At 41.2% G+C, this 14,455-nt stretch overlaps 1 protein-coding gene across 2 annotated transcripts in view; it reads right to left on the bottom strand.

Annotated features, from left to right (window-relative positions):
- ush2a (Usher syndrome 2A (autosomal recessive, mild)) overlaps positions 1-14,455 on the bottom strand; it is a 158,542-nt gene that overhangs the window by 27,972 nt on the left and 116,115 nt on the right. For both annotated transcript variants that reach the window (XM_088296343.1, XM_088296344.1), the window contains exons 67-72: positions 11,543-11,741; positions 6,726-6,833; positions 5,427-5,610; positions 2,593-2,750; positions 665-823; positions 306-468 (exon numbers count right to left, since the gene is read on the bottom strand). In XM_088296343.1, coding sequence (XP_088152469.1) covers positions 306-468; positions 665-823; positions 2,593-2,750; positions 5,427-5,610; positions 6,726-6,833; positions 11,543-11,741 — 971 coding nt within the window. The remainder of the gene's footprint in view (positions 1-305; positions 469-664; positions 824-2,592; positions 2,751-5,426; positions 5,611-6,725; positions 6,834-11,542; positions 11,742-14,455) is intronic.

Here is a 14,455-nt window from a genome sequence, read left to right as displayed (position 1 = left end):
CATCACGCCAGGTGTGTCAGAGTGCGGATGTATGCTACTATGCTAATGTGTGTTTCCGGAGGATTTAAAGGGCTTAGTCCAATCTGACCCTGCATCCAGATCACACACTCTTTGGTCAACAAGCAGAGCGTGACCTTCGATGGGACTTAAAGCACACACGGCAGCACATGCACGCACATAAGAAAAGGCTCTGCCTGAAACGACATCTCTCCAAAAACTCATCTGCAATACATGCACGTCTTTATGAGGTTTGAAAAGGTTCAAATATGATGCAAACGTAGTATTGTGGAATTGTTGTGAGTTACCTGTATATGTGGTAGGAGGTGATGATGCCGTTGGGTTTTTTGGGGGGAGACCAACGGATCTCCAGGAAACTTGCACCTGCCGCTTTGACTGAGGGTGGCGATAGATGTTCTGGCACAGATTCTAAAGTCCGAACGTACACGCCCTCTCCTATGCCGCACCCACCTACACGGGACATAAGACAGTTTTGTGACATTTCTGTAAAGGTCACATCAAGAAGTCATGTAGATCAGTGGTCCGCAACTGCTGGGGCGCGGGCCACCTTGGACCGCACAGAAGAGGAAAAGAAAACAAACAAAAAAACGTGAACTTTACCCGACCGGTAAGGGAACTCGTAACTAACTTGGGATCTTCCACTTACCACTTTGACAAGCCTGCACACGGACATAGTATGAAGTGAAAGGCTGAAGACCGTTCACTGTTAAATTCTGGTTTTGGCCTGTGGGATGCATTGTGGAATTTTCACCTCCAGGATTCAACAGGATGTTGTAATTTACAGGCCGGCTACTGTTGAAGTCGGCTGAGAAAAGGGGAGAACACACACACATTCAATACTATCATCAAAACAATTTCATAATCCCAAAACAATTCCCATTGGCAATAAAGGCAAATATTATATCGTAGGCATAGCTTCGGAAGAAAGTCGCCAGAAATACACAAGCCCTGAATAAACATTCCGTCGCTAATTTAATTCAGCGTTTGAAGATAAACCAAGTCCCCTTCGTCCTTATTGCATATATTTGCCACAAACGTTTTTTTTTCCGACTTGACCTTACAAACTCTACTTCATATTTTCTCCTGAAAAACTTCCAGGTCTTAACTGTGGACTACACAAGTAATGTATACGGGAACACAGTGACCACACATACTCATAGACTTTGCGAATATTCTCCCTGGAGCTTTTTACATAATTTAGGCCAACTGTAGTGTGATGGGGTAATTCAACATTCATGAACTCTGGATATCTTTGAGATAGAACTGATTACCGGACAAATGAAAGACTTCAATTACCCCCCCCCCCCCCCCTCCTCCATCCTTATATATGCACACATGCACCTAGATGCATACACACACCCCCACACACAACACACACTTCTGCACTTGTGTCTGTGGTACAATCGACTTTTAATATTAGCACACTTACAGACCAAACACACAAGTGATATTTATGAATATGCCACCTTCTCCCCCGACATGAATCTGGCGTGTGATTTTCAAATCATTTCTCTCTCAAAACAGCCGTATATTTCTACACTCGCACACAAATACAACCACAATGAAGGAATGGTAGCTGCCGTTTTAATAGCCATACGTCAACGCTTTGACGGTTAGTTTATGCATATGAAGATGCAAACGCATGTGGATGTATGTACACACACTGCCAGAGAGCGAGGCGCGCGCGCACACACACACACATAACACACACGTCAGAGTCACTCCAGACTCTGGGCTCTGAGAGTTAACCAAGCGTGAGAACCCAGACGATATTTCCTCACCTTTAAAATCAACTCATAATGACAATAGAATAGACCTGCCTATGGAAATATCTCCGCGGTGATATACACACACACACACACAAACACAAACACTGGAAATATAGCCAAGCAAAAGTGCACACAAAGCCACAAGCTCAACAAAGTAAAGTGTCTGTGCTGGTTGGCCCTATAAGCAGTTTCCGAGATAGGAAATCATGCTAATGAGACCTTAATGAGCAGCGATAGATGGGTTAGGGCAGACAATCAGTAGCCCATAAGCAGGAAACTCAGTCCAAAGTGTATGCTGGCGTGTGGGGGTGTGTGTGTGTGTGTGTGTGTGTGCGGGTCCTGAGAGGCCAGAAGGTGACTAGTAAACTACTTTGGGATTTTGTTTGTGTTTGACCTGAGGAAGAAGTGATTCAAATGGGAAACATTCCCTGCTCTGTATGCTATGATGCACGTAACAATTCTTCTTTGTTCTTATAACAATTCTCACAATGAAATTAGACAAAAAGTGAATCATTTACATATTTTTTTTTGCAACAATCAATACATTAACGCAGCTTTCAATTTGTCCACCAGATTGCCTTCATTTTTCCAATTCAACCCATACGGCAATTTTTTTTCTTATTGTCAGAATATGGTCTCCATGACAATGCTTCTTCACTCACGCACATACCTGTCACGACAAGACAAATATGTATTTCATCGTTAATTATATCATTAAACACCGTGACAATGCTAACTAATTTGCATGTCATTTTGATGAAGATGCTGTGAAAATGACCATCCATCTGTTTGGACTGCGACTCACCAGGAGGGGTCCAGGCCAAGGAGATGGAGTGGGGGCCGGTGACTGTCACATTGTGCGGGGCTGCGATCCCAGTGGGGCACCAGTATGGTGTTTTTATAACATATTTGTCACTCAAACCAGCGCCGCCGCCTGTGATGGCCTCCAGCTCATAAACATATCTAAAGAGGAAACAGCGGCAGACATGATTGAAATGTACAGAATAAAATTGACACAAAACAATTTATTTCTATTTATAAATGTTTCGTCGTTATCTGAAGTGTTCGGCTCGTTAACTGTCGGGCGCGTTTATGTTGACTTCACTCATGTGAGAGTAAGAGATATTTTGTTTTGCGCGGCCCTTTTGATTTCATTCCAGTATGGTGTCCCTCAAGGTTCTGTTCTTGAGTCACAGTTGTTGTTAACAAATCTGTTCATATATAACAGATACAGATCATACCCAGATTAACGGATCGAAAAATCGGATCAAGTCTGATGTGTGCCAACTACTGTGCAACCTAAATTTTCAAATGGCTTAAATGTGGATCCATATGAAAAGCAACCAAAATTGCTGTTAAAATGTTTCTTTTTTTTTTTTTGTAAGGCAGGGGTCTTCAATCCTGTTCCTCGAGGGCCAGTGTCCTGCCCGTTTTCCACCTCTCCATAGTGCAACACACCTGAGCAATCGTTATCTAGCTTCTGCAGACCTTGCTGATTATTTGATCATTTGAATCAGCTGTGTTGCAGCAGGGAGAGATGGAAAACCTGCAGGACATCGGCCCTTGAGGAACAGGATTGAGGACCCCAGGTGACCTTAACCATCATTTCCCTTCATGAAGATGGTATGTCTTGAACATGTTTACATCAGTCCACAGTTTCACATTTCACTAAGTACACACACCTGGTATCGTCAATACAGGTATTTTTTTTTTTTATGTGACTAAAACGATGACAGTGATAAAATGAGCCAGGCTTAAAATCATTATCCGTAACGCAACTACCTCCATATAAATAAAACACCTCAGCCAGCCTGCGTTGAAATATTCAAGGAACTTAGTTCAAAATGTCATACTTTTAACCTGAACCAGCCTTGGGCCACACATTCCAGCTGTACTTTCTTCACTTCACTCGATGTAGAAGTCAATTGAAAGAGCATGTTCATTTACCTTAAGGCATACATAACCTCACCCCTGGCAACATTTGGGACCTTTACATTCCTCATTCATTTCAGAGAGTGCAACACTCCTTAAATTGTAAAAAAAAAAAAAAAAAAAAAAATGCACAATTATCAGAAATCAAAATTTATTACACACTCTAATGTGCTGGAATTTTGCTTTAACCCCTGTTATTTTCCTATGGTGCCCTTAGTATCCCACGTCGAGAGCAGTTTACTTTTCAACAGAATGATCAAGTAAAAATCCCTCTCTTCATCATCCTCATGCAATTTTTTTTCTATTCGTCCCGCCACCACTACCGGCACGCTCGCTACATCTCCTCCACCTCTCGGCCATGACATCATAAGATAGATTTCCCTTTTAAGAGCGTGCGGCTGGCTGCCGCTAAAGTCTACATTAGCTGTGTAAGTGGGCCGCCATTTAACATTAAAAGCCTTTAATTTGCTATAAACTCGGGCACACATGCATTAATAGGTGGCGGTGCTGGGTTATTGTTCCTGGGCTGAGCGTTTTAAACAGGAGGCCATTAGCACCTCGGCGGAGGGTTAGAAGCCAGCCAGTCAGGAAAAAAATATATTAAAGCTATTCATATGTTCACATTGGCATAAAAACATGAAAAATACACTCGACACGATGACAAGGAAAGAAAAAGTAATGAAGAAAGAATGAGCCTAAATGTAAACATTATCACAGAAAGATATTTGCTTAAACGCCATGACATAACAAAATAAGACCGCAGTTGTGTGTGTCGGGGTGTGTGTGTGGGTGTGTGTGTGTGTCTGTGTCCTGCGGGGCCCGCCACAGGGAATAGGTTAATTCTCTCGTCATCTTAGACACTTCCTGGAGTGCCGAAGCAAAGTGACAGCTAATCAACATTGTCATAAATAATCAATGGCCACTTGGAGCAGACTTTGTGCGCATGCACAAAGTCATGCCTGGACACACGAGTCTGCTTAGATAATGGGGCCGCTGCTCCCGGTGTAATTCTCCGTTGCGCGGCTAAATTGGGAAAAGAAGGAGGTGGAGGAAGGGAATGAGGTGAGAGGGAGAAGATGGGAAGAGTGAAGTGGATATTGGGAAAGTGGGCTGGGGGAATGGAAGGGTTCGGGACATCTGGATGCCTCCTGGCAGATAGTTTGGAATTAGGGGAAATTAAACGTCACACACGCATGGTCTTTAGATTCTTTGTCTGTTAGACATGATTTTACATCCGTCCATTTATCTTAAAATCTATCCATACACAAACACACAGGGAAGATGGGGAAACAGGTGACGGGAACGAGGCTATCACTTGACACGCGCTGTAATTAAAACGACAAATCCCTCTCGGAAAGAGGCACGGATTAATAAAGGTTAAATGAAAATAAATAAATACAGAAAAATCTACGCTCCGCTGCCGTCTGCAAGCAAACGTCAGATCAGATTGGTGATTTTACTGCATAGGCAATGTGTGTGTGCGCGTGTGTGTTTGTGTCATTGGCATATCAAATATTTGCACATCAAAATGGCACAAAGAGAGTGCAGTCCTCCGAGGGAGACACGGACGGACCGATAGCTGAGCCTTTAAAGCAGGGTCACCCCCGACTAAGAATACACAAAAACAGGCATGCAAATCTGAAATTTAATTAACAACGGAAGCTACAAGTGCAGTCTGCAGGTTTATGTTCAGACGTGCTTGTGTACCTGCGGTTTGGCACGAGTCCGGCATCGGTATAATTCTGGTCACGGTGGTCCCCGGTAAAAATAGTGTGACCGCCTCGACGCAATCTGTACCGGGCAATGAGACCATTGGGCCTGGCGGGCGGATCCCAGAACAGTTCCACCACAGATGTGTTGACGATCACGTGTCGGGGCCTCGACCACACACCTCCAGGGAAGAAATGACAGAAAGTTATTAATTAGTTAGATATTATTAATATGAACTCATTCACTGCCATTGACGGATATAGAAGCCAAAAAGTGCATTTGTGTTTAATACATTTTGGACGGCAATCACGGCCTATGGGAAGAAAAAAATTACCCCAGCGCTACCGTAAATTATCATTCCTTTTAAATTCGATAAATGCTTTTAGGCCTTCGCAATAAAAACATTATTTGTGCAACCAGATATCATTTTTAACTGAGAATTTCCCCTTCTTGGTTTATATTCGATATTTCAAGCTGTGACATTTAATTATGCCCAAAGTGCAGTTTATTGAACAACACAGGTAACAATTCATTTTGGTTCAATGACAGAAAAAGACAAGACATTATTCAACGTGAGCTCAGAGAGACAACAAGTAAATCACATCCACTCCTGAAGGATTTCCGCACTTTTTAAAAATAATAATTTATGATATTTTCATGATGCAAGTCCATTTTTTCAGTTCCAAATTAAAACGGTTTTCTGATGATCAACCCACGCGTCTTGGAGAATAGGTTACTGTAAATTACACACTTTTAATTAATTTAAGTTGATGTGATTGATTTATGTGGCGTCGCCGTCAGTGACATGAAGACACTGGAATAAGTGGAAGGAGGGGCTTGAGGGGACAAACGAGTCACTAAAGACATTGAACGCAGCGCGAAAAGATAATATAGAAAAGGGTTGCACACTGAACTCATTTACTGACAGCAATCTTCAGATTCTCCTTTAGTGAAATATAAATATGCACCTGGGACTGAATGTTTGAAATTAACGCATTCACTACCAGCTGAGTAAAAAAAAAAACTTCTTTATCCGTCAATGGTAGTAAATGAGTTAAAGACATAAATGTCATTGGCAGTTAATTACATGCAATTCTTGAAATGTTTAACACAGCAATAGGTGCAGGAGTGATTATGTAATAGAAATTAATTTTTTTTTTTATACATTTCCAAAAATTAAATGTAAAATTATATAATTAATGGTAAAATAATAATCACATTTTAACATTTTCTTTGCAGTTCTTCAGATTCCAATATATGATGAAAACAAAATTTTGTGTGCGCGTCTGCTTGTACCAGTGGGGGGTGCTTGCAGGGTGCGTCCTGCGGAAGGTGAACTGGTGCCACATCCAACAGCTGTGCAGGCCACCAGCACAAACGTGTAGTCTGTGAATGGCTGCAAAGCTAAAGCACATAAACAGAATGATTCATATGTTACACAGTTTATAATACAAATTACACACATTTCTTCTTTTTGCATTCAATAGACATTAATTGCGCTAATGAGCTTTTTATCTTCACGAATGCACATAAGGGGAGAAGAAAAAAGTAGTAAACCACATAAGGTAAAAAAGAGGACAGTTACGCCAACATATCTGTTCTCTCGCAGCGAGTTGCCCCTCCCTTCGTTCCTGCCACTCTCAACGGATGGATCCATATCTGTCTGTGCTAAATTATGCATGCCATAACTCAATAATGAAACAACGTAAAGACGGGCAGCTGCGGCGCTGACACGGGATGGAAGCGGTCTGACGCTGTAATGTCATCAGCTTTTGATCTATGATAATTATGATACCTTGGTATGCGTTTAGGCTCCGGCGTCCTGACATGATTTATTTATGGGCCCCCCTTGCTATGCAGGCTTAAAGAAATCATACAGCCACTTGAGTGGATCTTTAAGTGTATATGAGATTTATTTGTGTGGGGGGGGAATTAAAGTGCGTTTTTTTTTTGTTAATTTTTTTTATTTTAGATAATATATTTGAAAATTTTAAGTCCTTCTGTCATTATTCTTTGCTCTTGGCGCACAATGGGCGATCCGAACAGCTAAATGCAAATGCTACAAGGTGTGATGGGACTTGACTGAATGTTTTATGGTCATTCACTTAGCAGCGGACTGCATACAAGCGCTAGCAAATCAAATTCACGACAAACGAAAAGGCGTAAAACAATTTCAGCTCAAATGATGACTCCGACGATAGACTGTGGCATTGCCATGAGCATTAGAAATATGAATTTTATATATATATATATATATATATATATATATATATATATATATATATGTCAAGCAATAAATAATCTCAATTTAATAGATATACAGAAACAATTAATTCTTTAATCCCGCCTAAAAAAGCGATGTTTTCAAATGTGCAATGACTTTCCTTTTTCTTTCTCACAAAAGGTCTCTCGACTATAAAATATCTAATAAGATGCATATATATATGTATTGTGATATCAATTAAAATAAAACGATAAAAAAATGTATTGCGATATTTTGGTCAATCTAACTTGCTGCTGGTCCTCCCCGCAGTGCATGTTTGAAGGCTGGGGGGGGTGCAGAAAAGGAGACCCTATTGTGCGACTCAGCTGTTAGTCGCACTCAGTTGGTGTGGACACTTGTGACACCGGGCATGGTCTACATGACTCACAAACACACACTTGCATGAATAACACACAGCGGAGAGCTTCACCACAGTTTCCTCACGTCGCTCTGTATTGCTTGGCCTGCTTAACTTGCCTCGTGCCCCCCCGCCCGTGCTTAACAACCACTGATCAATGGGCATGTGCGTGTGTGTGTTCCCACTATTGGCTGTGTTTGGGTTAAATAAAGAAAATCTGTCATCCGGGGTTGAATTGTAAGGCCATGTCGGACCATTTAACTGTGTGGCAGTGCGCGTGTGCGCGTTCTAGCATCGCAAATGTCTCCATTGCTTGTAATGTCATGTGGTTCAACGCCGGATAAAGGAGCAACCACATAACCCCTCAAATAAAGTCAGTAAATTAAAACACCACATTTTGTCAAGTAAATGGCAAGAAAATAAGAGTATGCTCGCCAAAGCAGACAACAATTGAAATACAAATTATGCAAAGTCGCCCAACTCTAAGAAAGGATGATGACAGCAATATGAGCTCACACACTAATACTACAATCAAAAATGATGTCTTTAACTTAATCAACTTCATGTTTGTGCTTTCGACTCAACACACACAGGAGGATCTTTCTCACTCATCCTAAAGAGGGCAGTGTTGTTCTGCTGGTGAACCACAAGGATGTGTGTGTGTGAGTGTGTGTGTGCGCACGTACAGGCACTTTCATGCATGCATGTGTGTGCTTATGTGCCTGATTATGGAAAGGGAGAGGAAGCTTCAATCATTTCAACAGTGATCACCAGCAAGTGAAAAGCGGATGGAGGGCATTGTGATGCCAGCGGGACAAGACGAGACTGTCATTCCAAGGTGTGGCTGTGTGCACGTGAGAGAAAGAGAGAGGCCGTTAAAAGAACTTTGACAATGTGGTACATACTGGACGAGTAAGGCAAAGAAGCAGTTGGCCAACTTTTTCTTTCTTTAACTTGATGTGTGTGTGTGCTGTGGCAGGAGAAGGCGATTTAAATAAAAAAAAAAAAAAAAAATCAAAACTGGAATTTTATAGACAGTTTGCCATTGCTTGTTTGCGTCAACGAATATGATAAAATGAAGGGGGCAACTGTCAGCGTCTCGCAAGACGCCGTAAGGGTGAAGGCGGCAATGGAGGGAAGCAAAAGCCCAAATTCAATGTATACGCTTACGTGGAAGTAACGGCGAGACGGTGAGATTCATCGACTCTTAATGATGAGTGGAATCATGATGATGATGACAATGAGGGAAGGAGAAAGGAGGGAGCCAGGAGGGGAGGGTGCTTTGATAACACCTCTTCTAAATAATTAAGAGTTTGACTTCCTGTCTGCGGCTCTCTGATGTGTCTCCAACGGAACGCTGCGATCAGATTCACATGCAAACACACACACGAACATGTATGGATGTAGACAAAAGCACATCCATGCAAATGTAAATGATGGGGGGAAAAAAATATGATTTATTTATGTATTCGGACAGGATTGTTATAAATGTGACAAATATTAAATGCATACCGAAAATAAATGACTTGATTGTATTTAGTTCCATTTAAGTTAAGACACCTTTCCTAGGTTACTATTCAGGCTTTTCCATCACTACACAACTGTGGTAAATGATATTAAACATTAAATCACTGAATCCCAGCCGTTCTCACAGCGTCTTTTTTTCCTTCTGGATTTTGACTGATTTAGGCCTACATAATATTGTGTTCTAAACATATAAAAACATGGAGCTCTGATGCAAAAGGCTAAGACGTATAAATACGTCTTTGGGAGGCAGGGACTACAACTTTCAAAACGTATATATGCGTCTTATGGATTGAATGAGTTAAAGTCATTTCCGTAAAACAAGTTGCTTATTCGCTATTAAAAGACATTCATTTTTTGGGAGTGATTTTGCTTGAGACTTGGTGTGTTTGAAATGAAATAATTTTGTTTATTTCGCAACAAATACTTTTGTCGTACAATCTATTCAAATGTAAGCATGACGTCATCACTTTTGATATGGTTAAAAACATAATAGCTTTGAATTTAATTTGTTACGATGCATGCATGTTCTAAATAAAACCTCATCTTGGTCATTTTTCCTGAGAAAAATGGGCAACCCGTGAACAGGGCAGGGGGGGGCAAAGCTGCAAAACATCTGTCTTATCTCATCGTTGTTTCTTTTAGTAGCCAAAGTGGAGAGTTTTCTTTGGTATAACTACATACGGCACATCACTGACACACATCTTGGCGCATGCACCAATCAGAGCCCACGCTACGGCCAGCGATAGGAGGAAGGAAAAAAAGCATGAATAAATAAAAGAACATACTCTATTCCCTGCCGTTGTGAATTAATAATGAGCCTACAAAAGGCCAATTAAACACATGATTAATGCCATAATCTATATAATTGCAGGCAATCATTCATTGCGAGCTAATGATGGCAATGCTTAATATCGATTCACATGGGGTACCTTTGAACAGCAGAGCTTAATTTTGTCTATGAAAAGTGTCATCGTTGCAAACAGCTCACACTGTTATTAATAAAAGAGCCAAATCGTCGCGTTTCCTGAAGCAAAGCATTGTAGGCAGAAAAATGCAGTTTAAAAAAAAGGATTTGTGATTCTTTCCCTGTACTTGAAAAATGCATGTGAGCATGTTTTGAATGAATGAATATATATATATATATTTTTTTTTAACTAAAACTACTAAAGGCCTTAAGATGTATTTATTGAGCAAAGTTTATCATTTCAGATTTTGACGTGTTAAACACCTGATTGAAGTTGAGTTTGTGTTGTGTGTTTGGCATTGTTTGCTTCGCTTCACACGAAACAAGGTCCGTGGGAATAATGTAGTGGCTGCGGGCAAAGCCGATGCCTGAGCAGAACGGTGATAAGAAAGCGCTCCTAAACTTTAGTTTCAAAATTGGCCATGATTTGAACTCTTCATGGATTCAATTTAATCACTCATCTGCAGCATGACAGAATAATTGAAAGAGGAGATGACAGCTCCAGGTGTGCTTTTTGATTGAATCAAAACTTAATGATTGCTGTACTCATTTTCGAAGAGGTTGAGTCTGATTTGGGAGTGCTTTAGTTTTTGCTTGTGCTTTACGTTCATGCGGTCGTAGGTGTGCGTAAGAGAGTGGGCGTCGTGGATATCAAATGTATATTCGGTCAGTAGATTGGCTTCCACCAAAGCAGCATACATACATAAATGCATGGCAAAGATAGGAGAGAGGAGAGGAAGGGAGGGGAGAGGAGGAGTTGACAGACAAGGAGACGGTTTAGAGATGACAAAGGAAAGAAGAGAAGATGGAAGCGTATTAAGGGGAGTGACAAGAGGGGGAAGTTTGTGTTGCTGGGACAAGGAGATGGGAAGAAAAGAGGCGAAAGGAAACACATTGGGGAGCGGCGGAGCACAAATGGATGATGAGCAAGGAAGAAAATGACAGAAAGACGGTGAGACAAAGCCAAAAAAAAAACAACAAGATGGCTAACTGTTCCTTACCAGTCAGTGTAAAATTCCCGGGTGCTTCAGTGTGTGTAAATACGATGCCAACACCGGTCTGGTTCAGGTGATACCGCTGCACTCTTCCATTGGGACGTGCAGGTCGGACCCAGCTCATGTGAAGAGAGGAGGGGCTCAAAGCTCTTACCGCTGGAGACTGCACCCCCTCTGGGACTCCTTGAACTGTTACTGCCACCATCTGAACACACAGAGGACATAAACACATAAACCACACAGGGAAAAAAAAATATACAAAAACATACCATCGCATTATTATATGGTTATCTGGTAAGAAAAATTAACACATCCCAACTTGTCTGATGTAATAAAGGCCGTATTTCCTAATTACGTTTTTTCTAAAAAAAAAAAAATTATGGTGAAACATGACAAAAGAAAAAGTTCGGAAAAGTGCTGATTATAGTAACTTTATGAAAGGAATTTACAACTAGACACACTACCGCGCTCTTAAAACTTTATCATCAGTCATAAACAATAGGCTGTACATATAAAAAAAAAAAATTTTTTTTTTTTTGGGGGGATTACAATGGCTACTGTTGCGGTATCAGTAGTCACCCGGCGGATGAAAGCGAGAGCGTAGAATGGCTGGGCAATCTGCTGCTAATGGCAACGGGGGATATCCTGCCTTAATAGACTGTCACGGACACTTCCCCCACCTGTCCTGCACAGTGCTATGCAATTAGAACACTGCTACGACAGCGAAAGACGCCCGTGCGTTGCCGCACAAACGAAAACGTACATTTCATGCACATGGAAAACAAAGTCCATTCATTAACGGCTTCAACATTTTGGTCAAAACAAACAAAAAAGTCAAACATGATTATGGAATTGGTCGCAGTTTTGAGGTAAAGCTAATTTTATTTAATCTGAAATAAAAAAACTGATTTCTGCCTCACAGTTCAGAAGTGCGGGGTGATTGCATGTTTTCTAGGTGCCTGCGTGGGTTTTCTCCGGGTACTCCGGTTTCCTCCCATGTTCCAAAGACACGCTTGGTAGGTTAATTGAACACTCTAAATTGTCCTTTTGTGTGCCGTAAAGCACGTGAGGAGAAGCCGCTTGGATAATGGATGGATAAATATAGTTCTTCTATTTCTTGTGTCATATACTGATTTTTTTGGTCCCGCTTTCGAGGCCATTCCATGGAATTGGTGCCATTTGTTTAAATTCACACGATTGTTGTCCCTTGGTTCTCACTCAGTCCTGTTACCCTAACACGGGTCAACAACCGTTTTGAAACAGAGATACTTCTTGGCGACTGATTTGTGCAAACGACTTCATACACAGGTATGGAATAACAAATGCCCTAAAATTACATTAATAATAATAATAATAATAATTAATATTCATTTATGTCGCAACACTAATAATGTTCATGATTTCTCTGCATAATTAGGATAAAAAACAATATGCAACATTCTTTCTGTAAATCTCTGCCAGGTTGCATTTTCAAAAGATCACTTGATCAACATTTTGAGAAAATAATTTTTAGAACAGGACCACAGGTTACAAAATATGGTCCTCGAGGACTACCTGTTGCCCGCGGACACATGCGCCTGAACACATCACACCCGCTGAAAATTTGGAAATCCGACCCAAGTCACACATTTCCGGGAAAAGAAATCAGACTTCCTTCGATTGACAGAAAATGCTGTTTGTTGTTACTTTTACAGTGTAGAAGAATTTTTGTTTGTCAAGGTATCTTGCACATATTTCCTATTTTTATTTTCACTCTTTTTGGGGCGGGACAGCGGCGAAAGGCATACAGTAAAAGAAAAAGTTGAAATTTTGGTGGGGTTTTGGAAAGCAATTATGTACTGCATTCTCCGGGTAGGGCTGGCGAGTACGTTATATAATATGGAAAATAAAATCCCAACATCAAATCAATGTCGAATTCTAATTCCTCACTTGCTTGTGATGTCAGAGCAGTAGAAATTACACAACTCGGGCAAAATGTCAAAAGGCAAAACAACAGAGGAGGAGTGACTGACACCAAGGAGATAAAGGAATCCAAAGGGTGCAAGGAGGAGCAGGAAGAAGCAAAAGTCAGGACAACAACTGGGAGATGTTGACGTTCCCATCACGGGAATGACAGCGGACAAATAGCAGAGGCAACAGGACACGAGCGTTTCAAGACAAAGGAGGACCAATCGCTCTTCCAACCTCTCTAAGTGACCAACCGTATTAGATCAGCACCTTCTGTTGTCGCGGCAGGCGTGCACTTCAGTGTGCGTCCGTGTCGGCTGGTCGGCATCCGGTCGTGTGCGGGGATGCCAGGTAATTGCAATGGTGTATTAGGTTAGCCAACCTTGTCCCATAATTGGGAATGTTTGGCCAATTTTCACTGGTGTACAAACTAATCCAAGTCACTCCCTTTCCGCTCTCTACTGGGACCGCGTGTGCCGGGTTTCGTGTGTGTGTGTGTGTGTGTGGGGGTGAGTTTGTTGTTGAACTGTGCTTACTGGGGGTGGACATGGGGCTCTCTTGGTCTTATATGGCTGGATGGTTGCAGAACCTTTATGCAATCATGGCACATTATTTCTAAAAAAATGCGTTTAAGGGGTAACAACACGCTTATAATGCACTGAAAGGAACCACTGAAACTTGACCGGTTGTACATTTCTAACGCCTCAAAATGTTGAACTTCAAACCAGCATGCTTGACGTCAGCAAGCATCAAAGAAAGATTGAACATGATGTGTTCATATAAAACAATGTGACATGAGACAAATATATAAATAAAGTTTTGTATTGTATTGTATTGTTGGAGGCCAGCATAACAATTTCAAAGCAGAATTAAAACTGCGTTAAAATACGCCATTATGTGTAATCGAGGTTAAGGTAGACTATAAAAAAAAATAAGAAATAAATCAGATTTATTTTTCAAACAATTTTTTGG

This window comes from Idiotropiscis lumnitzeri, chromosome 5 (genome assembly GCF_059441095.1).
Source record: "Idiotropiscis lumnitzeri isolate Australia: NSW breed Sydney's pygmy pipehorse chromosome 5, RoL_Ilum_1.0, whole genome shotgun sequence".
In the NCBI taxonomy this organism is placed as follows: Eukaryota; Metazoa; Chordata; class Actinopteri; order Syngnathiformes; family Syngnathidae; genus Idiotropiscis; species Idiotropiscis lumnitzeri.
This window is presented reverse-complemented; position numbering and strand designations above follow the sequence as displayed.